The 27,289-nt window shown below is 39.0% G+C and overlaps 3 protein-coding genes across 5 annotated transcripts in view; 2 read left to right on the plus strand and 1 right to left on the minus strand.

Moving 5' to 3' along the window:
* Positions 1-1,621: 1,621 nt before the first annotated feature.
* Positions 1,622-5,773, plus strand: LOC131849963 (uncharacterized). Its single transcript, XM_059200102.1, has one exon. The coding sequence runs from the start codon at positions 1,622-1,624 to the stop codon at positions 5,771-5,773; it is 4,152 nt and encodes a 1,383-aa protein (XP_059056085.1).
* A 65-nt stretch (positions 5,774-5,838) lies between these two features.
* LOC131849964 (uncharacterized) lies at positions 5,839-6,795 on the plus strand. Its single transcript, XM_059200103.1, has one exon. The coding sequence runs from the start codon at positions 5,839-5,841 to the stop codon at positions 6,793-6,795; it is 957 nt and encodes a 318-aa protein (XP_059056086.1).
* A 1,354-nt stretch (positions 6,796-8,149) lies between these two features.
* Positions 8,150-27,289, minus strand: part of LOC131849958 (NADPH oxidase 5-like) — a 74,386-nt gene continuing 55,246 nt past the window's right edge. For all 3 annotated transcript variants that reach the window (XM_059200094.1, XM_059200093.1, XM_059200092.1), the window contains exons 3-21: positions 20,271-20,365; positions 19,401-19,512; positions 18,607-18,704; positions 17,925-18,045; positions 17,209-17,359; positions 16,294-16,504; positions 15,950-16,176; positions 15,343-15,531; positions 14,554-14,747; positions 13,797-13,933; positions 13,479-13,663; positions 12,919-13,063; positions 12,248-12,408; positions 11,883-12,003; positions 11,269-11,528; positions 11,013-11,146; positions 10,059-10,268; positions 9,365-9,565; positions 8,150-8,510 (exon numbers count right to left, since the gene is read on the minus strand). In XM_059200094.1, the coding sequence (XP_059056077.1) occupies positions 8,313-8,510; positions 9,365-9,565; positions 10,059-10,268; positions 11,013-11,146; positions 11,269-11,528; positions 11,883-12,003; positions 12,248-12,408; positions 12,919-13,063; positions 13,479-13,663; positions 13,797-13,933; positions 14,554-14,747; positions 15,343-15,531; positions 15,950-16,176; positions 16,294-16,504; positions 17,209-17,359; positions 17,925-18,045; positions 18,607-18,704; positions 19,401-19,512; positions 20,271-20,365 (3,150 nt within the window). In that variant the 3' untranslated portion in view covers positions 8,150-8,312. The remainder of the gene's footprint in view (positions 8,511-9,364; positions 9,566-10,058; positions 10,269-11,012; positions 11,147-11,268; positions 11,529-11,882; positions 12,004-12,247; positions 12,409-12,918; positions 13,064-13,478; positions 13,664-13,796; positions 13,934-14,553; positions 14,748-15,342; positions 15,532-15,949; positions 16,177-16,293; positions 16,505-17,208; positions 17,360-17,924; positions 18,046-18,606; positions 18,705-19,400; positions 19,513-20,270; positions 20,366-27,289) is intronic.

A 27,289-nucleotide genomic window follows, 5' to 3' on the forward strand; every position in this document is an offset into this window, starting at 1 on the left:
TGCTTTTGCAGCAGCATATGCTGGTGGTCACTCTATTATACCAAATTTGAATTTATTAATGAATCTGTATTATTGTAAATATATCTACAGTACAACATTTATTTGAAACTAGCTAGTCGCGTCCAGTGTAAATGTATTATACATATAAACCTTCCTTCAGAATCACTCTATCTATTTAAAAAAAACCGCTTCAAAATCCGTTGCGTAGTCTTAAAGATTTAAACTTACATAGGGACAGACAGACAGCGACCGCGACTTTGTTTTATACTATGCAATGATGATGAAGAATACGAGCTGAGTTTCTCGTCAGTTCTTCTCATCTCGAAATAACTCCGAACTGACGATAGATTTAATATATCATAAAAGTCTGTAATAGAACTACATGAATAAATTTATTTTGAATTTTTTTTTAAAAACTCAAATATAGTTATATTTGAAATAGGGAAGGATGCAGACAAATGTTTATAATAAAAGTACGCAGTACAATAATAAATATATTTATTGAGATTGAACTAGAACATAGAGAGCACTGCTGCAGTAGGTACAGAGTCACCCGACTCAGACGGCACAGTCGACACAGTGTGGTCGGCGCCAGGCCGATCTGTGGGCTGCACATTTTTTTTTGTGTATTCTTCGGCGATTACATCTAATTTGTTTAAACTTTCTCTATTCACATCAAACAGGCTTCACTATGAGACTACTTTTAAATACTATGAATGAATTTGCGATTAGAACATATCAAATAGCATTGTCCTATTTTATATGTCGTCTCTAGTTTCAATTACAGTTTATGAGTTAGTTATATGTATGCTATATATATTATCTACTATATAGTTGCTAGTTAAAAAATATATTTATATTTACAAATGGCGTAATGGCACATAATACATTATAATCGTCAACATAATTATGCAATACAATGAAATTACATTTGTTCGACCAATATCAATTAAAGTTCTCAATATTTATACTAGATGGCGCTAGGTGAAATGTACAACGCGCTATAGTTTCGTTTTCTTTGATTATGACCACTGTACGGAATTTTATAATTATCGTGTTCGATTTTACACATGAATATATATTTCTTTACTATCCAATTCGGTGTTGTTTGATTTCTTGGCCTCGAGTAAAACATTGGCCATCGACCCGGTCAGTGGCATCCTCTAGTGGTACTTTAGTGAAGTGAAGTTCGGTGGTGAGTGAGCTAGTGATTTAGTGTCGTAAGTAGCTGGGACGAACTGTAAGTACAATCAAGTTATTATTGGTTAGGAGTAGCTTAGGGACTTAGAAAAATAATTAGTGAACTGGACTTAGAATATTTCGCCAAAATTGTGTGAGACGGGGAACCTATGCCCGAAAACACAGCGAAATAAATGCAAAAAACACTTGTAAAATTTTCGGGTTCTAATAAAAAACTTAGAAAAATTTGTGATTCTAAATATTGTAACATTCAGTGATTATTGAACTAACTCTAATAACTTGAACTTTAGTAATCAGTGCGACATTGTGAATAGACATTTGTATTTTTTTATGCTCACTCACCCAGTGTATCGTTTAAGACTCAGTGCAAACGGTTATTAATTGACTTTCAACTTTCAATTGGCAATTTACTAAAACAAAAATGGAAGGTTTAATGAAAATTCAGAAAAGTATTCAAGATAAAATAAATAAAAATTATAGCAATTATAAAAAGTCAAAAAGTCGTAGTTCATATGGATATTTTGCAGAGAGATTAAATATTTTAAATAATAATTGGCGGGAGTTTGAAGAAAATCATCGGAATATTTTAAAAGAAGCCGTAGATACAGACAAAGATATAAGTTATTTTAAACTAAGTCTATTTGATGAAGTTGAAGAATTATATGTTGAATTTAAATGTGCACTCCAAGATTCTATGGCATTATTAAAAAAAGATGAACCAAAGGAAAAAGAGGAGAACAGTAAAGATCAATCTTCAAACTCGCCTTCTGGAAGTAGTATTGCTCATTTACCACGAATTTCTTTACCAATTTTCTCAGGAAAATATTTGGAATGGCAGTCTTTCCATGATTTATTTGTTTCTATGATCGACAGTAATACATCTTTAGCAGAAGTTCAAAAGTTGCACTACTTAAAGGCACACCTCAGTGGAGAAGCTGAACAGATATTACGTCATATCCCAATCACAGACGCTAATTATACACAGTGTTGGAATAAGCTAAAAAAGAGATATAATAATAGGCGCTATATTGCTAATTCAATTCTCACGAGACTGGTCGGTCAAAGGAAGTTGATGACAGAGTCTGCAAACGGAATCAAGCAGTTACTGGACACAACAAATGATTGCCTGAGTGCATTATCTAATATAGGAGTCAATACATCTTCTTGGGACATTATCATTATACATCTTGTGTCATTAAAACTAGATAATAGTACTAGAGTTCAGTGGGAGCACAGGATCAGTGACCACTCAGACATATTACCAACGTTAGAGGAATTCAATAAATTCCTAGAATGCAGGTTTTTGGCTATGGAATGTCTTCATAATAACGAGAGAAATGATGATAAAGTAGAGAGACCAAAAGTTTTTAGTGTTACCGCAATCTCCTGTTCCTTTTGTAAAGAAAGTCATCTATTATTCCAATGTGAAAAGTTTTGTAATGAGAGTTATGAAAGTCGTCATGAATTTATTCAGAAAAATAAATTATGCTTCAACTGTTTTGGAAGTAATCATCCAGTGAGCCGATGTAAGAGACGTACCACTTGTAGGCGTTGCGGACGGCGACATCACTCTTTACTGCACCCTGAGGGAAATTCGAGTTCATCGTCTAATATGGAACTAAATCAAACGAATGAATCCGAGCACAAAGAGCAAGAAAATGTGCAGAGAGAGGAGGTTCAAGAATCAAGTCGAATTTCAACACATTTTGCTAATGGCTCAATATCATCACCTGGTCAAGTAATGTTGGCTACGGCTTTAGTACACGTAGACACTAATAGAGATTGTTATACACTGCGAGCATTACTGGATCAGGGTTCTCAAGCCTCATTCGTTACGGAGCGTGTTGTTCAATTATTAGGGCTTCGTAAAATTCCTTTCAAGGGAATAGTATCTGGCTTGGGTGGAGATCAGTTTAACTTATCCATCAAACATATGGTCATTTTTAAGATACAGTCCATTTATACCTCGTTTAGTTATGAAATTCAGGCCTATGTTTTGAACGCTTTGTCATCCAGTTTACCAGCTCAAAAACTTAATATTCAAGATTGGCCAGAATTATCAGGTTTAACTCTGGCTGATCCCGGTTATGGTACACCTAGTAAGATAGACTTGTTGCTAGGGGCGGATGTTTATGGAATGATCCTAACGAATAATATTATTAGAAAGGGCAGTGTCACTGCTCAAGATACACAGCTGGGGTGGATATTATCCGGTAGAGTAGAAGTAAACCATCATTGTCACCATTCCAGCATAGTTAGCATGCATTCGCTGGATAATTCTGATGAGATATTGCGTAAGTTCTGGGAGTTGGAGTCTGGTAAAGAGCAGAATTTCATGTCAGAAGAAGATAAAGCTTGTGAAGAGTATTATGGAAAGACTACAACCAGGGATGAATCAGGTCGTTATGTTGTGCGACTTCCGTTTCGCAAGAATAATCCTGATTGCGAACAAGGAGATTTTAAAGAAATAGCTAAAAAGAGATTACTGACTATGGAAAGAAAGTTAGAAAAGGATCCAATTCTAAGAAAGGAATGTTCAAAAGTAATAGAAGAATATATAGATATGAATCACATGGAACTTATAACTGAAGAAAGAGAAAAGGTTAGAGCAGATGCCGTTTACTTACCGTTGTTAGTTGTTGTTCGGTTAGATAAATCAACCACAGCGGTTCGTCTGGTGTTTGATGCTTCGTGTAAAGGGAATAATGGTAAATCATTGAATGATGACCTACTTACCGGTCCACGATTGCAGGGAGAGTTGAGACATCTATTGATGAAGTGGCGTACTTATCCAATTTGCTTTGTGGCAGATATCATCAAGATGTACCGGCAGGTTAAGGTACATGACGAGGACACCAGATTTCAGCGAATTCTGTGGAGACACAATTCAAACGAGCCCTTCAGGGAATACCGTATCCTGAGAGTAACTTTTGGAGTTTCTTCTGCGCCTTATCTTGCAGTAAAGTCACTTCAACAAGTCGCCAAGGATGAAGGCAAGCACTTCCCTTTGGCAGCTGATAGAGTACTGCAAGATTTTTATATGGATGACCTTATGTCAGGTTGTCAGACGGAAGAGGAAGCAGTTGATATATACAATCAAATGGTCGAATTATTAGAAAGAGGTGGATTTAAATTGCAGAAATGGGCAAGTAATAGTCAGAAACTTATGCAAGAAATTCAAGAAGACAACAAAGCAGACAGAAACTTGGTGATTAAGACAGATGATTTGGTCAAAATTTTAGGAGTGTCATGGAATGTCTCATCTGATGAATTTGAGTACGTAATTAAATTACATCCACAAAAGCAGCCAATTACAAAGAGAGTCATTTTGTCCGATATATCTCGCCTTTTTGATCCACTGGGTTGGATTGCACCGGTTATTATTCAAGCGAAGATATACATTCAAAAGCTCTGGCTTGCAGGACTTGGCTGGGATGAGGAAGTGCCATCTGATCTGCTAGATAAATGGATTTCATTTCGAGAAGAATTGCCAAAACTTAATCAAGTCAAATTGCCTCGGTGGATGCACGCAACATACGATACCACTGACATAGAAATCCACGGATATTGTGATGCCTCCAACGATGCATATGGTGCAGTCGTTTATTCTCGTATTAAAGACAAGTTTGGAGAAGTTCATGTTAACTTGATAGGAGCGAGGACTAAGGTTGCTCCCATTAAGCAGATCTCCATACCTCGTTTAGAGCTTTGTGGCGCGGTACTTTTGGCAAAATTGTTATCGGAGGTGTCATCAGTCATGAATGTATCCAAGGTTCGATTACGTGCTTGGACTGATTCAACCATAGTTTTAGCCTGGTTGAAAGGCGAACCAAACCGTTGGAAGACGTTTGTCGCCAACCGAGTAACTGAAATATTAGAGGTTTTAGACAGCAGTCAATGGTCACATATTGAGTCTAATCAAAATCCTGCTGACTGCGCGTCTCGAGGATTGAGGCCAGGGGAATTGATCGAGCATGGATTATGGTGGCATGGACCGCAGATGTTACATGAATCCTATTACGAGTTTCCTCTAATTGAGAATTTGTCTACTGATTTGGAGAAAAAAGCCATTAAATCTTACCTTGCTGTCTCAGATCGAAGTAATGAAGAACTGCCTGTCTGGACTAAATATTCATCACTCAATAAGTTGATAAGAGTAATTGCTTTTTGTTTGAGGATCGTTAATAAACTGAAACATAGAAAATTGTTACCTTCCTATCTTACAGCTGCTGAATTAAATTATAGTCTGAACATTTGCCTGAAACACTGCCAAAGCTCATCCTTTCCCATTGAAATTGAACAGTTGATGAAGTGTCGATCCATCCCAAAAGGTAGTAAAATATTGTCTTTGTGTCCATTCCTAGATGATAAACATATAATGAGAGTACGTGGACGTATAGAGCATAGTCAAGAAGATTATGATGCGAAACACCCTATAATCTTGCCGCGTGATCATCATATCTCTAAGTTAATTGTAGCAGATGCTCACGAGAAAACGCTGCATGGCGGACCACAATTAATGCATAATTATATCAGTACCAGGTACTGGATTATCAACGTGAGAGGAGTATAATTAGACAATATATTAAGAAGTGTATTACATGTATTCGATATAGTACCTCGTGCCAACAACCCTTCATGGGTGATTTACCAAGCTCACGTGTTACAGCGAGCCGTCCATTTAGCCGAAGTGGAGTTGACTACTGCGGTCCTATCAACGTTAGAATATCCAAGGGTCGCGGATGTCGATGCTTCAAGGGCTATGTATGCCTTTTCGTGTGTATGGTGACACGCGCAATCCACTTGGAAGTGGTAAGTGATATGACGAGTGAAGGATTCATTGCAGCTTTCAAGAGATTTGTGGCTCGTCGAGGCCACTGTCAGGAGATTTGGAGCGACAACGGCACGAACTTTGTGGGCGCATCAAAAGAGCTACGTGTTTTATTTAAGGCTGAAAAGTCGAGTATTTTAGATGAAGTTGCTCAATGTTTAGCAAATACAGGAACCGAATGGCATTTTATACCTCCCCGCGCTCCGAATTTCGGGGGTATCTGGGAGGCAGGGGTTAAATCAACAAAGTATCACTTGAAACGTGTGCTTGATGGTACCACCTTAACCTATGAGGAGCTTTCCACATTGTTGGCCCAAGTGGAAGCCTGCTTGAATTCTAGACCTATGTATAGGTTACCCACTAGTCAGGAGGATAGTTTGCCTCTCACACCAGGCCATTTCTTGATTGGGGAACCGCTTATTACAGTTCCAGAAAATAATTACATGAACCATAATAGCAGTATGTTGCGTAGATGGCAACTCATGCAGAAACTTACTCAAAATTTTTGGCGTAAGTGGTCAAGAGAATATCTCACAACACTTTGCAACAGGTATAAATGGACAAAAGTTACTCCTGAACCTCAAATAGGCCAAGTTGTTTTAATTAAAGAGGATGATCTTCCTCCAAGTAGATGGTTGTTCGGTCGAATTGAGGAAAAGCACCCTGGTCCAGACAATATAACTAGAGTTGTCACCTTGCGTTGTAAAGAAAATTGTATTAAAAGACCTGTATCGAAACTTTGTATTTTGCCAGTTGTTCAATAAGTTGTTATATAGCTATAAGTCTGCATGTCTAAATGTGTATTTTAAAATTGATTTTTCTGTAATTGTTTAATTTGTGTAATTGTGCTTTGTTTGTTTTCTTTTAATTGTTTGGCATTTAGTAAGGATTTGTTAATGCGTTGTTTGTTTTTGTTTGTTTCATTTGTTTTAGTCACATTGTTAATAGAGTATAATTTAGTGTTTGATTCTTGCTGATGTACGAAGTATCTAGCGAAGATATTTGTTGTATTCATTACGATGTTTAGTTCTATTTCTCTAGATATGTATATTCATTTTTTCAAATAATTGGGTGCCTACTTTATTAGTTGTGTATAAATGTCATGGTGGGCGGTCATTAAGAACACTAGTTCTTGGTGGGCGGAATGTTCGACCAATATCAATTAAAGTTCTCAATATTTATACTAGATGGCGCTAGGTGAAATGTACAACGCGCTATAGTTTCGTTTTCTTTGATTATGACCACTGTACGGAATTTTGTAATTATTGAGTTTGATTTACACCCGAATATATCTTTGTTTACTATCCAATTCGGTGTTGTTTGATTTCTTGGCCTCGAGTAAAACACATTAATAATAATATTACAATACAATATATACACGCTACTACAGGTAACAATAACTTAATGATTATTGCATTGTGGAAAATGGTAACTTTAATTAATTAATGACAACATGAAAGGGTAAGTAACTGTTATTAAACTATAAAATACATACTATTTATTGTTATATTTATTTGCGATACGACTTACTAATGTGAGGTGATGTATATACATATGTATGAGTATGGGCGTGGAGTGTTAGCGCCTTCCTTAATTAAACAGCAATAAATGCTACATGTGATAAATTGCCGCTACTATATTACAAGTTATTTATTAACAACTGTAATACCAGTTGTTCAGATAAAAATAATTACAACCATTTTTGACTAAGTTTAAAAGTAATGAATTAATTATTAGTATTAAAATTATTGTCTTATAAGAACATTTGCTCATGTATATGTCATCAATTGTTCATAGGTTAATTTGTTAATTTACGAGTCGTTTAATGCGCTTACATTGTCTTTGTACAGTTCTGCAATATGCTGTACAACTTAGTAATAACTTAAACACATTAATTTTTATTTATAACTAAATAACTAAAATATTAACATGTCTATCATCATATCGGGCGTGTAGTGTAATGGATTGAATAGATTTAGACCAAGCCGAGCTTCGTGTAAATGAACAACATTATACTATTATAGAATGTTCACTTGTTCACAGCTGGTGCAGTCACATATATTGTTGTACGTTGAGGACATAGACACACGGACGAAATATCCACGTGTCGTGTTATTTTATATATATAGCCAAATAAAGTGTTATATTGTACTTTTTGGGGTCTTTGTCTACAATAACTGTTTATGTATTCTATATGCTCTTTGTTCATTGTCCTAAATCCATCATTCCGCGACAATAACAATATTATGGAGGTGTGCTGGAGGTGGGTGGGTAGGTGGTTTCAGAACACCTCCTTGCGGAAGTGGAACCCGAACTGGTCGCACTTGAGTCGCAGCGCGCGCGCCAGCTGCGGCGGGCCGCAGTAGAACACCGTCACCTTGCCCTTGTGCTGCTCCTGCAGCTGCTTGAACACCTTGTCCCAGTTGGGGCGGCCCGCGTTCGTCCGCGTCTTCAGACCAGTGATCAAGTCGCGTTTCTCCTGAAAATATCAATACATACAAACATAGCGATAGTGGAACTAAACAGAAACAGAAATAAACTGTTTGCGATCGCAAATAGCCATATTTTAATACTCATAGTATTAACATCGTGCATACTGCCATGAAGTGCTCGTTATCCTACTACATTTGCGCACCGCGCAACATTCTGCATCTGTGACGCACGAGGTTTGCGCGGGAAATAAAACTACAATATGATCTCTTCTGCAGACATCCTGATAATTTGATAAACTGTTGTACTCCTGATTCCTAATTATTTTATACTCTATATTAGTTCTACCTCACTTTATATGTCTGCAATTTACTTTTATTTTAATATACTACTTTTATTTACAATAAACCGACTATAAACACAGCCCCTAGTATCATACGCTAACACCATATAATACATTTAAAAATAAAATTATGAAATTTTATTTTTTAATTTGGAACGTCACGCATGGAACATCGATGTTGTTTTGTTTTACTCTACTATACATTTTTTCAGTTGTTCTCGAACATTCCGTGGCGTCCCTATTAAATTCAGTGTACAATACATTCTAACTATTTTTTATTTCACTTAGTATTGTCGATCGTTTCAGAAGAGTTATTCTGTAAACTCGATTGCGACCGCAGCGCCACACGGTCGTGAGCGTGAAGTAGGGGAAACAGACTCTAGTGATTTTTTGGCGTGTATTGCATCTAAAGGGCAATATTGGCTTGACATTGCTAGCAATAAGATCATCAATACACATTACTAATAATTCCTTTTCTCCCCAGAAATAAATATTAGGTGAATGTGTTTCGACTCTCAGAAAAGTGAAGATCAAATAGATGTATGTTGTTGTGTGAGTACCTTCTCGTGTAGGAGGTCTAGTGCGAGCTGCAGGCCGACTGCCTTCATGTCTGAGCGCTGCAGGGCGGAGGTGATGTACATGTGCATGTCCAGGAACCGCTCGGCGCCGCCCTGCTCCGCCTGCTCCATCTCCAGCTGCGACAGTAGCGACACGAACCACTCGAACGAACGCTGCTCGCGGTTTATCCAGAAGAAGTCCACCTGCACATAACACATTTGCACTAAAAAAATACGCATTCTAAAAAAAAAAAAAAAAGTACTTTTTTTATGAATGACAATGGAATGGTGTATCGTCTGCGCTAACGGTTTACGCTGGCGGGGCACCAGTGGAGTGGAGGGTTTCCAGGGGGAACCGCGTGGAGGTCAACCTGACATGGTACATTGCTAGCAATGAGATTATCAATCCACATTACTAACAATCCCCTTTCCCCCACCAGATTTGTATTGTAACTCGGGCGGCATAATCACCATTGATTATGCCGCCTCGGTGGTCTAGCGGTTTAGAACACCGCCGCTCCAATGGTCGCGGGTTCGATTTCCCGCACGGTACAAGTTTATCTCATTTAATTTTAAAGGTCCATATGATATTTATTTAATTGAGTTTTGAAACTCACTCTGGGTAAATCGTGCAAAACAGTTCAATGATTGTACATATGGGAAGAACGTCAATAGTCAGTGCGGGTGCGGCGGGTACCTTGTTGAGGGTCATGTTGTGGTGCGGCAGGTCGGAGGCCCAGGAGTGGAGGCAGCGCGGGCAGTGGCGGCGCGCGCTCCAGTAGCGGTACATGATGGACTGCAGGATGGACGCGAACGGCGTCACGCCGATGCCCGCCGCGATCAGCGCCGCGTGCTGCGCGCGGAAGATGTGCGACGACGCCGCGCCGTACGGGCCGTCCAGGAACACCTGACACCGCCACACACAACAACCAGCCCTTAACACGTCTCTATATCTACCCGTCCTGCCCACAATACGCCACCAACGAACAGGACATCGTCGACTATATCCAGAACTAAAGCTAAACCTGAGGGTGACAAAATGTTAGAGTCCTGGGTCCTCACCAACATGCTGTCTCTCTTCGTGAAGGAGGACTACTAGCTGAAGGGAGTGGTGAACCAGCGGCTACCATGACAGATAGTCGTGTAATAAATATTAATATTTAATTATTTTCTATATAATAATATGTTAGTTCGTAAGGTGGATTGTGTATAATATGGGTGAATACGTGTATTGCCTGTTTTTTTTATGAATAGTGGCATCAGTGTCGGCCAAACAAATGAGCATCGAGGACAGTATGTGTCCATCCAACTACCACCTGCGTCACATGACCACGTAATGTCTACGATGCTAACGCGTGCGTTTGCCGTTCCTGAGATCTCAGTGCTGTTACAGTGCAATTACTGGGTACGAATACAAAACATGCAATAATTCTATGTCATGTTCATCGGATGACATCGTACAGTTTGCCTCTGTGCAATGTACACTAGGCGATAATGAATTGAATTATGATTATATACTTGTAGATAGTTGTTATTGTGTTCAAAAAAGTGTGATATATTAATCGATACGTAATCGTTTCGTTCTTAGTAAGGATCTAATCGCCGTCATGGCGTCAAGCGGAGAAAGTACGTTATCGATCGAATAGCTTACTTCCAAAGGTTTGCCAATGGGGTAGTCGGCAAATTCGCCGTCCACCGTGTCCGTCGAGGCGACCACCTCGGAGGATGGCTTCTCCGCTTCTATGTCTTTGTCGGGAGACAGACTTTTCGACAAGCGCCGTCTAGCTGCGAATGAAATTATTGGGATTAGAGAAATTATTCAAATGTCTGGTAACGAATGACGCAGTAAACGTTCAGCGGGTGGCATGCGGGCGGGTGCTGGTAGCTGGTAGCGTGTGGGTGCTCACCGATGGTGAGTATGCTGTCGTTGCTGCGGCGGCGCTCGCAGTCCTCGTAGCTGGGCGTCTTGAAGGCGACGACGGCGGGCTTGTTGCGCATGTACCGGAAGCTGTGCGCCAGCGCGCGGTTGTGCAGCGCCCCGCGGCCCGCGCCCCGCGCACCCCCCGCACCCCCCGCACCGCCCGCCGCACCGCCCGCCCCCACCCCTGCCGCCGGCGAGCACGGACCGAACCGGCTCTCAGACTCCGACCGCATGTAGTCCCGGAGACTGCGAAAGGACAACCGACACATTGATATCTTTTGTAGTTTATGTCATTAAAACGGAAGAACGATAAGCACAACGTGAACTAAAATAATAGAATAAAACTAGAAAGGTTTGACCAAAGGGAGAAAAAAATTTGGACTGTTGAAAAATTTTAAGTGTCGAGGAAGAACCAGATCTTGCTCCCTTGTTACTTCTATACAAACGGTTCGTTACTTTACATTTGAAAGAAATTGACATATGAAAGAATTACGTTATATTAAAAAACGTCAATAATCTTATATTGTACATCCCAAAACTTAAATCTCACGCCCATTATAATCTTATCATCAACAACGAAGAAATTGAAAAAGGACATACGCAATTTGCCGTTGTTTCTTGATAGTAGTGTTGAAGACGTTCGGCATGGAGTGCGTCTTGTGAAAGCGCAGCGGAGTCAGCAGCGAGGAGCCGCGGAAGGGAACTGGAACAGTGGTCGGCGCTACCAGCCGACACAATAAAATTTGAATAGAGTCGTCTGCATGAGCAGTGCTCTTACCTAAGTCTACCTAGACGTGCTTGTGACTAACCGATATTAAATACTGGTCTTCTAGAATAGCATTATACTATAGTACATTATGAAAGGTGTACCGTTTATGTCTACAATTAACGACCGTTAATTACTTTTCATTTGCTTTTTTTCAGCTGCAAGTCGTATAAAATAATATGAGAATAAGGTAAGTTACATTTAACTTCCCCATTGTCGGTCACGTCCCCATCGAAGGCGTCGTTGGTGTGTCCGACGGGGGCGAAGTCGACGGAGCGCTTCTTGCCGCTGGCGGCGGAGCGCCGGCTGCGGCTGCTGCGTCTGCTCTCGCAGGAGATGCTGCGGTCGAAGGGGCTGTGACTGCGGAACAAATTGATGTAACTTTGTGTTTGTAACAATGGAATGCATCGATTGAAAGTAAACCTTTAAACGTATATATTATTGTAGCAGCATACTTTCTACACGTGCCACCTTTAGTCCTTGCATTTTCCTAGAATTCTTATGGCACGTGTAACAAGCCATTGCTACCGGGAGCAACGCGTGTAACTTTGTATATAAGGCCGAAACGTCTCCTCAATAACCACTTCTATTCTATTTATCGACTGTTTAATTTCAAGATTCCAGGTTCTCGATAAAGTAGGTCATGGACCTAAACCTAAAGGGACGTGTACACACACCCCCTTAAATTATAATCGTTCATTTGATTTCATATCTATGAAGCAAAATAAAAGCAAAATCAATTCAGTGATGATGCGGCGTAAAATAAACGTAGACGTAGAAGTGTAGCAGTTGCTACTGATATAACACACGCTACTGAACAGTCTGTCCGTCTGAATGAAGTTGTATAAATGAATGTTGACGCTGTGGTACTTGCGGTCGTCGGGCGTGGTGGCGGCGGTGGCGGCGGTGGCGGCGGTGGCGGGCGGCGCGTGCAGGCGCGCGTGCTCGCGCTCGAAGTACGAGTACAGCCGGTTGGTCCACTCGCCCACGCCGCGGATGTGCAGCCAGATGTAGTCTACACATCAAACGTGACAGTCAGACCAGCGACTAACTCTACATACATTCATACACATCATAAATGTAAGGATTTTCAAGGTTTGGAATTGATATGTAATTGTTCGAGTATCAAAGCTGATGTATTTGGTGACCATCACCGATCTGTGAAATTAAATGCATAAATAATGAATATATGTGAAATAAAAAGGAACAAAATCTTAATATAGCTTTACATCAAATTAAATGTCCTACATGCATAAATGAGTTTTGATTTGATTTGCATAATATTTATATCGTCATAGTAGTAGAATACTGAAGGATCTGACTATTAAATTAATAGTCAGATCCGTCAGTAAACAAAAAACCTGCAAATAAATAAATAATTATTAATACGCCGACGGTAGAATGCACTAGTGTGAGTTGTGGCGCGTTACCGGGCTGGTCGGGCGCGCTGCTGATGGTGAAGGGGTGCCACTCGTAGGTGGCGATGGCCGGTATGTTGATGAACACGTAGTCGCCCGCGTGGAAGTCGAACAGCGGCGGCCGCTTCACCACCAGGTGCGTCACCCGCGACGGCAGCAGGATACCCGACGACACGTACGTGTTGCCGCGCTCCGACCTGACACCAAACAACACCAAACACTTATAAATTAAGATTTACGAAAGCAATGATTTCAAATTAGTAAAAACAATATGAAAGCAATCATATACTCTCTAAGAATATTTATTGATTTATATACATAGGGACTAACCTCAGCCAAGCGAGTCTGATAATTCTCTCTGCTATGTAGATGGTGCCGGGCACCACGAACCACTTCCAGAAGTTAGGTCCGTGGAATATCAGCAGCAGCCAGAACGGCACGTACAGCAAGTGAGTCCAGTAAAATACCTAAAACAATGCAGTAAGAGAATAATGGAGTCATTTCTATAACAGAGCGATTTAGTTGATTGCAGTAGCGGTAGTTTGTCATGTTGCTTGTAGGGACTGGTCTGCTCTAATCACTACGACTGTTTTAATCCTATTGTGTACTTAATATCAGAAGTTAATAAATTAGTGCTAGTTGGCGGTTTGTTCAAATTGGAAATGTGAAATTACAAGGATTATTTAAAAGAGCAACACGCAAGTTTCTTGCTCGTTCTTCTTGTGATGAGACAGCTTTCCGAATGAGCGGTAGATTAAAAGAATGATAACTATGACTATTCAAAAGTGCTTAAATTAAGTTTATTTGAACAAATGATTTTCTATTCTATTCTGTTATTAGAGGTTAAAATCACTAGTTATTTATTAGTAATTATTACGAACCTGCAACATTGTACTGCCAGAATAAAGATGCACTATCGATAATATAGTTGATTACAATAGCCATAATTTGCATTCTAATAATAAACTAAACTAATTGACTATTTGGTTGTATTTTTATATATATTCATTACGATCTGATTTGATTATTTCTGTTTGTGCCTTGGTGAGTTTTCATTAGTTTTGATAGTGACTTGGTGAGTACTAGCCTCGAAGCTGCCTCCGCGGCGTATGAAGGGCTGGCTGCAGACGTACATGACGAGCAGTATGAGGAGGAGGGCGAGGCCGGTGGGGTTGGCGCACCCCTCCACCAGCCCGAAGCGGCGCGGCCGCTCCGTCAGCAGCCACTCGTACAATGTGAAGTTGTTCGCGTTTATATTTGTATCGTTGACCACTACTAGACCTGTCACCAAACAATTACATACACTTACTGACTGTCAATATCACTGATGGCTTTGTTCAATGGTACCTATTATCTCCCATTGTACACTGTCCTATTTTAGAACTCTTTGACGCGTTCAAAATTCAGGTTTTTAAGTACATAGACTATTTGTCTATGTACTTAAAAAAATTTTGGACGAAAACACTCTTGAGAAGAGCTTTAATGCTCTTCTGTATAAAAAAATTACATGACGACCCAATTGCAATGATATAAATATATAGAAATATCAGACCGATACAAACAACCATACTGCTGAATACAAATATTTGTACCGTACGAGGGATCGAACTCGACCAACGAACCCAAACGTTAACGGTCTATGTATAGTACATAGACCGTTAACGGTATTATTTACAAAAAAATGTCTATGTGTTTTTATCAGTTGTAGTATCCAAAACACAAGCTCTGCTTAGCTGGGACTAGATGACACTATGGGAATTGCCCTAAGATATTATTATTAACATCGGTCAAGTGTTTAATAAAAGACCTATACCTCGGCCTAGTTTGAGATGGCATCAGTCGATGGTCGGTTGTGAGTCGTATAGTGTATACTCACTGAAGTTACAGAGGTGCATGACGGTGTGCAAGAGGCTGTACAGCACGATGAGGACGCCGGTGAGCTTGTGGAGGTAGATGTGATGGTCGAGCGGCAGCAGCGCGCCCGCGCCGCGCACCCGCAACTGCGTCATGCAGCGCCGCAGCATCAGCACCAGCACCCACGCGCAGTTGAAGTTCAAGCACTGACCTGACAGTAGCACACTATATTCCATCATATTCATTACATACATTCTCTGACTTTAGTCATACAAAATTAATCGTTAGTTCTACAGATTTAATGCGGCTTTCATATGATACTATCGAAATTTCTAGAAATCTGATAGTCTTTTTAAATCAGTTGCTGTATAATAGTCTAGATCTATTACAGACACTTGTGATAGTCACGATAGATGTGCCGTCAGTTTAGTTTAAGGTTTCAAATTCTTTGGCTGTAAACTAAAAACCAAATCGGAACAGATGCAACATTATACATCGAGGTAAGAGAAATAAAAATCGAAATACAATAATGCATGCAGCCACCTGACAAGAATGTGCTAATATCTTCCCTTCTATCTATCTGCAGGTGAAATCTGTTACGATGTAGGTAAGTCAACAATATTTCTAACCGCAAGCCCGAGCCAGCATGGTGAAGACACCAGCGTCCCAGTACTCGTACAGCCTGCTCACGAACAGGCCCACGTTGACGAGCGTGAACAGCAGCAGATAGATGAGGAACACGTAGTTGTTCTTGAAGTACGGCACCGACAGCTGGTACGGCTTCAGCTTCTGCAGGCGCTGCCACAGAGATATCCTTTCTGGCTCCGGTTTCGGTGGCACCAGCCACCGATCTATGCTGTAACACAACAGACATTATATTAGAAACCTACAAACAAAGGGTCTACTTCATAATTCAATGGCATTGATGAAGTGCCCATCATGGCATGTCGCTCTCTGTCCGGACACCGCTCACCTGATGGAGAGGTTCTCGAGGAGGCCGTCGTGCTTGGTGAGCTGGTGCCGCAGCGCCTCGTAGGTGATGGCGCCGCGGTGCTCGGTGTCCGCGTCCTCGAACATGGCGCGCGTGAGCTGCTGCAGCTGCTCGTCGCTGAACTGCATGCCGTTCTCCTCCATGCACGCCCACATCACGTGCTGCAGCTCGCGGTGCTGGATCAGACCGTCGCCTGACACGCGCCACCACAACATAATTATACACAAAAAAATTTCATGCATATCTCCTTAGTAAGTAATTAAACAAATAAATAGAAACAATTTAATATCTGACACTACTACAATATTTTATATATCTATCTTAATTCTAGGTCATTTGTAGGGAAGGCAGAAAGAACCTACCAAAAGTGTATAACCTAACACCTTTTACCATTACTGTCTCTCTGAAAACATGTCAATTGAAGGATGGAGACTCGACTTGTATCTACATCCCTTCATTTATACATATTCTCTACAGTTTCTTGCTCGTTCTTCTTGTGATGAGACAGCTTTCCGAACGAGTGGTAGATTAAAAAATGTAGGTAATGACTATTCAAAAGTGCTTCAATGTAAGTTTATTTGAATAAATGATTTTCTATTCTATTCTTTAAACATTCCCGATTTAAACTTTGCAAATGCAATTCTGAAATCTATAACCGCAGACATCACGCCTCACAGTCTCCAGTCGCTATATCCAAACCGTAAATACATAAGGAACTAGCTGTTCCCGCGACGTCGTCCGCGTAGATGACACGTACCTAAAGGTTAAGGAAAAAATACTAAAAAAAAGTCCTGTATTAATAAATACTTTTTGAATGTATAGTTGGAGGTGTAGTAACAGTAACAGTAAGTGACGGTGGTGGGTGGTGTGACGGTGGTGGGTGGTGTGAGTGCTGACCGTCCATGTCGTAGACCTCGAACAGGAACCGTATCTTGTCGTCGGGCGAGTGTCCCGCGAACCGGTGCGCGGCCGCGATGAACTCCTGCAGCGAGATCGCGCCCGAGTTGTCCTCGTCGAATATTTGAAACACGCGCTCCGTGAAGAACGACTGCAAGCACGCACCAACAACAACAACGCACATCACAAGGCGGTAGGTACCTCGCGCTATACCACGCCATATGTAACTAACTGTACACCGGGGATTCACTGGGTAACAGTCATAAAATACTCACATAACATTGACGACTTCGGTGGTTTAGCGGTTTAGCACACCGTTTTACTTCCGATGGTCGCGGGTTTGATTCCTCGCAAATATCAAACTTTTGTATTTATGAGTATTATTATTTGTATTATTTTGGGTGTAATTTTATATGTATATTATTATAGTTACTAAAAAACATATTTATATTTATATCAGTTGTCTAGTACATATAACACAAACTCTGCTTAGCTTGGAACTAGATGGCGCTGTGTCAATTGGCCAGCGTTATTATAATAATAATAATAATTTATTTGCTTAAAAAGCACAGTATAAAAGATGGTAATTAAAACTTAGTATCATGTGTTTTTATTATTAACTAAAATAAATAAATAAACAGTTAGCAGTGTCCGTGCTGTAACTTACATACGTCTGTGCACTGTATGTATACTGTACATATACTAGACAGACTTACATTTTTGGAGTCGACGATGTTTCTGAACTGTTCCTTGGTGATCTCCTTCTGGTCGCCGACGGTCTGCCGGAACAGCTGCTCCAGCCGGTCCACGCTGCTCTTGTCGAAGCCGGCCTGAGGTCTGTAGTGAATTCATATTTTATTTTATTTATTTTAAATAATTACGTATATATACTAATACTATATTTTAAAACATTGAACCCAGCACTAAGGTGAACTAGTATCGCGGAAATCCGCGGAATTGAAATATTTATTTATTTCAAATCAAATAAAAAATTATTTATTCATTAAACATTTTAGCCGTTTATGAACGTCAAGTTTTTGTATTAATATTGTTTTGGCCAGTTCGTTATATACTGTACTGTACTTATAATACCTTATTGTCCTTTGTTTATGTATGTACAATAAAGAGTTATATTATTATTATTATTTAAAATACAAAAATTCTCATCTCCCCTCTTAAGGAGAGGAGATGGCAACTTACCGCCGGCAGAAGCACAGTCGGCCGGGGTTCACCACTTTCCCAGGGAGACACACACACACACACACACACAATGTAATCTTATTATTATTATTATTGATATTTTTATAGATTGAAGTCATAACCATTCATATTAGTAATTTATTAACACTATAATATATTAAATATTGTTCTAAATATCAGGATGGTGTGGACTGTTACCTGCTGCTGGTGACCATCGAGAGGAACTCCATGATCTCGTCGGCGGTGACGCAGCCGTCGCCGTCCTTGTCCACCACTTTCAACAGCTTGTTTGTTACCTACACACACACACACACACACACACAATGTGACAGTTGAAGTAGGTAGCCTCTTCTTTTTGTAGCACAGTTGTAGTAAGATGCACTTTGTACAAAGTGAACTTGTAACAACTTGTGTCAGACATATCATACGGTCCAATAGCTCACGAGTGATACACGTAGGGCTGCTATATATATTCACGTATAGTCGGATCGTATACTTCTCCGACATTTCTAAACATATTTTTATACAATGTAGCAGCATAGCAAGCATACATAGGGACAGCGACAGCGACTTTGTTTTATACTATGTAAAGATACAGATATTGTCGTAGGTCACATTAGACTGCGCATTACGCTGCGAGCCAGATATACTCGTACTATTCGGTGTTGTTTTATACTACTATGGTGGTAATCAAGCATACGTCCCATCTGATGGTAAACGGTGGTAGCCTATGGACGTAAGAAACACAACGGGTGTCACGTGCAAATTGCCAACCCTTAAGAAACCTTATTATACCGGATGTTGTATAGTCTTTCGAGAAAATCTGGGCAGGTAGTTCATTCCACAATGTAAGTGTACGCGGGAGGAAGCTCCTCTGAAACCGCACTATCCTAGATCACTTAGGTTCTAGCGTGTGGGGATGAATTTCCTGTCGATGTGGTAAGGTGGTGGTGTGGTGGTGTGGTGGTGTGGTGGTGTGTGGTGGTACTGACCACTTTGTTCTGCAGCACTGTGCGGAAGGCGTGCGGCGTGATGTGTCCGTGGCCGCACACCACGTACGCCACGCTCTCCACCTGCTCCACCAGCTCCAGCTGCTTCTCGTCACTGTCCACCGTCCACCATCACCACAACAACACAACTATTAATTAATATTATTAACATCATAAACGAGAAAGTTTATGACTATGGATCGATACATGCATGGATGTTTGTTACTCACGCAAAAATTACTGAACAGATTTTGATGAAACTTTTCATTAATATATCTAATACGTAGACATAGACTATAAATTTCATGCGGGTGAATCCGCGGGCACAGTTCACTTTATAAAATATTATATAACTCTTGATTGTAATAAACATAAATGCTTAAAGCATTTGATAAGATGAGTAGACATTTTTGTAATTAATTACAATGTGATAATTCATTATGATTATATATTAATATAATATAATTAATATAGTAATAATAAAATTAAAACAGAAATATACTTTTTGAATCGTATAATTTGATGTTTGTCGATGGATATATATCAACATGACAGACAGACAATCTTTCATGTTGGGAGAAAGTGTTTAATATAAAATCGACTGTATTACACGTTTTGGTATAGTTTAATAATAGTAAATATAATATAATACTAATAATAGGAATGAAAGGAGAATATTCATCACGTTTCTAGCAGCACTTACAATAGTTGTATCAGTTAGCTAGTGAACTTGCTAAATTTATCTATATATTATATATGTATGTTTATTCACATATAATGTAAAGCTACGAGTGTATTGTATACATTATCTTCAGTACTAAGATTAGCATTTTTAGATAGTAGAAATAGCAACTAGAATTGAGCGTTACTCACGTGAGGCGCTGCTTGAGGAACTCGAGCCAGTCGTCCTGCACCAGGTAATCCTTCCTGTCCGCGTCGAACAGCCTGAAGATCCTCTCCAGCAGGTCCTGGACACAAACAGAGCACTGGTCAACACTAGTCCGACACACACACACACACACACACAACACAACACAACAGACAATAATATACTGAATGCGCCACAGAAGGCAAGCGGACGATATGTTATTAAAAATATTGACTACCCACTTCATTGTGAATATCTTAAACATTAGTTTGTAATGTCACATGTAGCGGTATTACTGTATGTTGACTCCTACTACACTCATTTTATTATTATGGTATAGGTACATATTTTTTGTTTATTATTACAGGTATTAACTAATATTTTAATATTAGAAGATAGATAGATAATTGATTTATTGCCAACATAACACTAATAATACAATTTACAATAAGAGGGAACGCTGCCAGTATCTTCGGAACGTTGCCTAAAGGGACCCCTTTTAATAATATATTTTAGTCATCATATTATATATATTTTTTAAGCTTTTTAATTTTAGGTTCTTTGTTGTACAATTAGGTTATGTAAATGCTAGTAATAAATTTACAATAATACACAAAATAAGAAATAAATAATAACATGGAAGTTGGCAATAGCAGTTGCCTCAGCAATAGGAGCTGCTGATATAAGCACAACCTTAGTGAGGTGTCCCTATACAGCGCTGGTTTTCAGGCAGCCCCCCTGTTATATTTATAGCTGTACCCGCGCCGCGCCTTCGTCCGCGTGGAATTTAACTGTATTTTTCTAAAATAAAAGTAGCCTAAGTTACTCTCTATTATATCAGCTACTTGCCAAAAAAGTCCAGTCAAAATCGTATGTAGTATACGCTGACCTGCGCAACCTCGTCTGCATCACACTTGCTCATCATTTTATAATATATTGCCCAATTTACATTGTCTTTATAAATTATAGCCTACATGTTATTCTTTAAATCTTTAAAACTACGCAACGGATTTTGAAGCGGTTTTTTTAATAGATAAAGTGATTCAAGAGGAAGGTTTATAGAATACATGTACACCCGAGCGAGTAGCTAGTTATATAAATAGAAATACAATTTCAGAAACAACTATTCATCTGACGATTTTTATTTGACTAAAATCTGATATTCACCGTTATGCTGCTAAAAATATATAGTTTACTCGTTTTCCACGACAATAAACATATGTGAAAAGTTCAGTAACAATAATAAATTAAGTAAGTTCTCATTAACGCAGTTTACTTTTAAAAGGACGGTAATGTTGATTTTCAACATGACAAAGAGCTCATCGTGTGTCTTATCAGATCAATTTGTTATTTCACCTCTATATAGATGTTATCGCTGGGCCTGCACACGTCGCGGCGGCTGGTGGCTCACCGTCAGGTGACCAGGCGAGCCGGCAGGTGGTACACATTGATGTATTAACGTCTATCGTATTAGAAGACCCGATACTATTCCATGCGCTTTCTAATTACAGGTATGCCGAGGTTTTCTTGCGAGAATACAGCATGGGGTTTTTAAGAACGTTGTATTATATTAAGATTTCTTAAGGATCAGCAACGCGCTTGTGACACCCCTAGTGTTTCAAAGGTCCATAGGCTACGATACGATATTAATTCAGGGGTTCGTCATAGTAGTTTTTTTAATGGATGATAATGGAAAGATTCACACTCCTGCGTTAACGATTTACGTTGGCGGGGCATCAATGGAGGATGATAAGATGAGCATGAGGTCAGGTATCAGGTCAGGACAGCATCGTGACGATTTCGCAAGGTATTTATCTGATGATTTTCAAGGCGAACCCCGTGGAGGTCAATTTATTTTGGTACATTGCTAGCATTGCGGATACTAGTCCAAATTACTAACAATACACTTCCCTCAGTCATAGTATTAGTCAGTGATAGTTTTATTAATAGATAATCAGTCTTTGAATTCAGTTACAAATTTCGATAATAGAGAACGCATATAAGAGATGCGGGTTTGAATACTATTGATTGAGCTGATTATAGATTGAGTTTAAAAAAAAACTGCATATTATTTTTAAATTTTTATTTATTAGCAACGCACGTTTTTAGTATATTTTTCTACATTATCAAGCACGTAATTGGTACTGAACTTGATTGTAATTCATCACTGTTTATGTCTAAAAACTACATTATATAGATAAGGCTAAATAAGAAAAAGTACACTAAACAGAAAGTCATATAGAATTACGTAATACATAATAATATTTATATTATTTACCGCGTGTGGGGAATATTTTTTGTATGTAAATACTACAGTAAGTTCTCTAATACTTCAATTTCATATATAACTCAATGGTTAGTCTGCCTGCACACGTGACGTGACGACATAATATTTTTAATCTGTGCTTTTTTTTTAAACGGAGGAAATACCTCTGTTCAGTTGTACAGACAGATGGACTCCTCGTGCCTCTATTTGACATATTAAATGTAAATTTTGCAATACAATACTTTCTTACTTTGTTCACTTATTTTGTATTATGCAACCGTTACCGATTCTGCATAGATAGTGATTATTACTTTTGCAATGTATATATAAATAGCTTCAGTGAGCAATATATAAATACTTTATATTTATATCATACTAACTGTACTCGCGACTTCGTCCGTATGGAATTTAACTTTATTTTTCTAAAATAAAAGTAGCCTAAGTTACTCCTTATTATATCAGCTAACTGTCAATAAAAGTCCCGTCAAAATCAATCCAGCCATTTTAGACATTATCCGGCACACACAGACAGACAGACAAAAATTGTAAAAAATGTTTTTTTGTTGTATATTATATTCGGATGCATGTAGTAAAAACCGGTTATTTCAATATTACAAACAGACACTCCAATTTTATTTATATGTATAGATGTATAGATTAGTAAGTGGGTATAGTGGGTATGCATTTTATTAATTACTCGAGTGCAACGGCGCGTGTTGTTTCACGTACATGTAAATTAATATGTTGATTGATTGACGGGTGATTGGTTAATTTGGTAATCGGTAATTATTTAGTAATTACTGCGGTCAGACGGCTCGGTTCAAAGCGGCTCGGCTCGCGGCCGGACGACGCGACGCCCTGTCTTACTTGTATCTTGTATCTCGCTTGTCTCGTTATCAATCTGACGACGCTTGGAGCTCGTCCGCCCACGTGCATTTGTAGTTATTGATTAACAATACACCGATGACAGGGTGATATCCGTCGAGTTTTACACAATCAATGAACTAACTCACCGCGGAATCCGCACTCGAATTCGTAAGTGATGCTTACAGAGTAGGCTATATGCTCTACTGGTGGGTTAGTTTGCCATTTGAATCCCATAAAAAATGCATGCAAGATAAAGACGCATAAATATTTTATGCCTCATTTTCACGTTACTAGCTGTCCCGGCAAACGTTGTTTTGCCATATAAATTAATAACGCTATTAAAAAATCGGGGTTGGTGACAGAAAGGTGAAAATTTAGGGTTGTATGTATTTTTTAATGACACATAATAAAAAAATAATTAAAAATTTTGCTCATAAAAAAAATTTTGGGGTGGACAACAGTGTTCCGGACATTGATATGAAATTTCATAAAAATCGGTCAAGTCGTTTCAGAGGAGTATGGTAACTAACATTGTGACACGAGACTTTTATATATAAGATGATACAACGTCTGAATATCCTCACGTGCAGGATGTGACGCCAGCTGTGAATCTGTGCTACATATCTATTGTGCAACAGTCCCGCGACACTGACTTACTGATAATGGTACACATCATTCGTGACACACGCATTAAGTTTTGATAGACGCAATATTATATTTATTGTTGCCACTTTTTGTGGAACTAGATTACTAGATGTGCCCGCGGTGTCGCGTCGTCTGCCAGCCTAAAAATATATTTCGAGCTACTAGCTTTAAAAATAACTATACTTCCATACAACCTGTCATCTCCCATTGGAAATACGTAGATTTGTATATCAATATAGCCCACCAATCCGGCTCGAAGGACCAAATGTCCTTCGGATATGAACCACCGACCTATAGATACAGGCCACCGATCCGTAAATTTTGGTTCTAGTACTTATAGAAGTTGTTTTTGTAAGTTGCTGTTTACTTACATCAGGGGCACGTCTATTGAGAGATGAAAAAAAACTTCACTCTCAGCGGCTAATGTTGCTGTATTGGACTGTAGCCGTTATGTTATTACATATCACGGACTGACACGTGAGTGTCAGTGTGTACTGTGTATGGACAGTAATACCACTTAATCTTGGCCATTGATATTAACTGGTAACAACTGAGAATATTACAACAGTCCACTATTCGTTCCACTATAACAGATTAATTTCATTCGCCTGACGAAACGGAATCTTATTTGTTGTCTATTCAAACGAATTTCTTATAAATGATGTGATAATTTACTAGAAAACAAAATGTTAACACAATATTGTTAACTATCGTGAGAGGCACCATTATTAAAAATGGTAAATCATAAATGATTTACCATTTTTAATAATGGTCATTTATCATGTTCCTTTATCTAAGGCAGAGTAACCTGAAACGAAACGGCAGAGGCCAGAGCCTAAATAATCTTTGTGACATTGACAATTACATTGATGAATGGATTGAACTGACGTAGCGGGAGTTTGGAGCGAAAAGGTTGGACTATTTATATTATTATAAAAACAAATAAGAGATAGGTAATTATATATAGGTAGGTAATTATATCGCCCACTGATGGTTCGGGGAAAGAACCCCAAGTATCGCCCGCGACAAGTTCTTTCCCCGAACCATCAGTGGGCGGTATCAGGGCCTAAATAATCATCATAACTAGTGATTTTAATAATATATATGCAACATAATTTAGCAATTAAAATTTAATCGATGTAAATAATCGATTATTTTAATTACTAAATATGTCAATCAATTCGAAAGGTAAGAACTGCATTACTATTATTTTATCTATACTACGGCTTTGCTGTTTCTAAAGATGTTGCTGCCGAGGTAGCTTCGTATATAATATAAAACAACCGCTATAAAAATATCCAACTAGGATAAATAGGGGAAAAACTGTGCATCCGCTATTAAAAATAAATCGAGCGAAGCGTGTCGCAGTTATTAGGCTGACGGCAAGTGGTGGCCGTATATGGCAAAATAGCCGCCGAGTACGGTGCACGGCGCGGCGCGCTGGCAAAAAGATGTAGTCGCCGCGCCGCACCGCGCCCTTCTGGCTCAGTAGTGCTTTATGTTTGTTGGACGCTTTTTTATTCACATACCACTATTATTTCACATACATTTTAATTGCAATCAGGACATATTAATGGAACAAAAATAGGAATAAAATAGAAAATTATTTATTAAAATAAACTTACATTGAAGCACTTTTGAATAGTAAATTTTTTTGTGTAAAATATTTGAAAAATATGACAAATAGATAATTATGATATGAATATTTCTTTTAATTTTAAGCAATTTTTTTTTCAACAAATTTTCCTTTTTAAACAAATTTTTATACGATCATATTTTGCTTATGGTGTATTTTTTCAGATTTTAAAATGAAACTACTTTAGATACTGTAATTATATCAGCCGTATCTCGGGCAGGTCGGCGTCGGTCGTACTCGACACGTCGTAGTTTGTCCTGTGATATGTATGTATGTATACATACATACATACATACGCGGGAGGCTGTATTTTAGTTGGGTGTCGTGTCAGGGTGTCGCATGTCGTTTACATGCCTGTATTTGGTGTAAACAGCTGGTTCTACAACATTGCGACACATTCTACGCACCAAGGCAGCCACCGCCGCGCCGCGCCGATGTAAAAAAGAATATTTCCTAGGAATTTACACGACTCCCAGCTTAGTAGTGAAACCAATACCAGGCAGAGGTGCAACGGCATCATGTATTACAATGTTACATTTATGGTAAGTATTAATTCGTCTCGTATCAGTTTTTATCATTGCGAAACTAAACGTTAAATTGCGATGAAAGAGATCTCTGGTAGTTGAGACATGTTACGGGTTTTTTTAAGAATGATGACGTAATGGTGCACTCGCCCCGCGCAAGGATGATAAGATGGGCATGAGGTCAGGTCAGTTAGCACATCGTGACATATTCACCAAGAATTTATCACGATGGTTTCCAGGGTTAACCACGATGGTTACCGCGTGGAGGTCAACTTGACATGGTACATTGCTAGCTATGAGATCATCAATCCACATTACTAACAATCCCCTTCCCGCTACGTTACGGGTTCTTTTATTCGTATGTTCATATTATTATGTCAATATCTACTTGTGAAACATTTTGAATTGATGCTACCATCAATCAATCAATATGGCTGAATACAGGTCACTTATTGAGTCTATGATCTGTTTTATAAGCTTTATATTGCAAACTAGCTACTCGTACATATAAACCTTCCTCTTGAATCACTCTATTCTAATTAAAAAAACCGCTTCAAAATCCGTTGCGTAGTTTTAAAGATTTAAGCATACATAGGGACGGGCAGACAGCGACAGCGACTTTGTTTTGTACTATGTAATGATACCAAATTCTATTCTAAATTGTCATTTCTTTCTATTGTCCCGTTCGGTTTTCCTTCCTGGACCTAGTTAGAAGTGTTTCTCTGTATAATATATTATATATACAATGTATACATCTTACAATTCCCTGGTTTCCTTCATCGCCCACAATGGCTAAATAATATTTATAAAACATTGACGTGTACAAGTGACTAAAAGTCCAAAAGACTTTGATTGATACGCTACGAATGCAGAACTTTTGAGACTAATACCAAATGCATATTGAATTTGATATCTCGCGATAAGCTGCGCCAGCCGTGGCGCAAGTTGGTACTTTTATCATATTCTGCTATAAATCAACTGAGCATTTATTAGTTGACAAGACAATGGCAACTATCAATAAGCGAGTGCCACCGACAACTAGAGAAATATAGCGTCCGATTGCATCTAGAACTTTCCAATGCAATT

This window comes from Achroia grisella, unplaced genomic scaffold, assembly GCF_030625045.1.
Source record: "Achroia grisella isolate CSIRO2021 unplaced genomic scaffold, CSIRO_AGI_Agris_v1 utg669, whole genome shotgun sequence".
Lineage (NCBI taxonomy): Eukaryota > Metazoa > Arthropoda > Insecta > Lepidoptera > Pyralidae > Achroia > Achroia grisella.

What these genes read in the sequence shown, in the direction of transcription:
- LOC131849963 (XM_059200102.1), top strand. Translation starts at nt 1,622, where the DNA reads ATGGAAGGTTTAATGAAAATTCAGAAAAGTATTCAAGATAAAATAAAT.
- LOC131849964 (XM_059200103.1), top strand. Translation starts at nt 5,839, where the DNA reads ATGGGTGATTTACCAAGCTCACGTGTTACAGCGAGCCGTCCATTTAGC.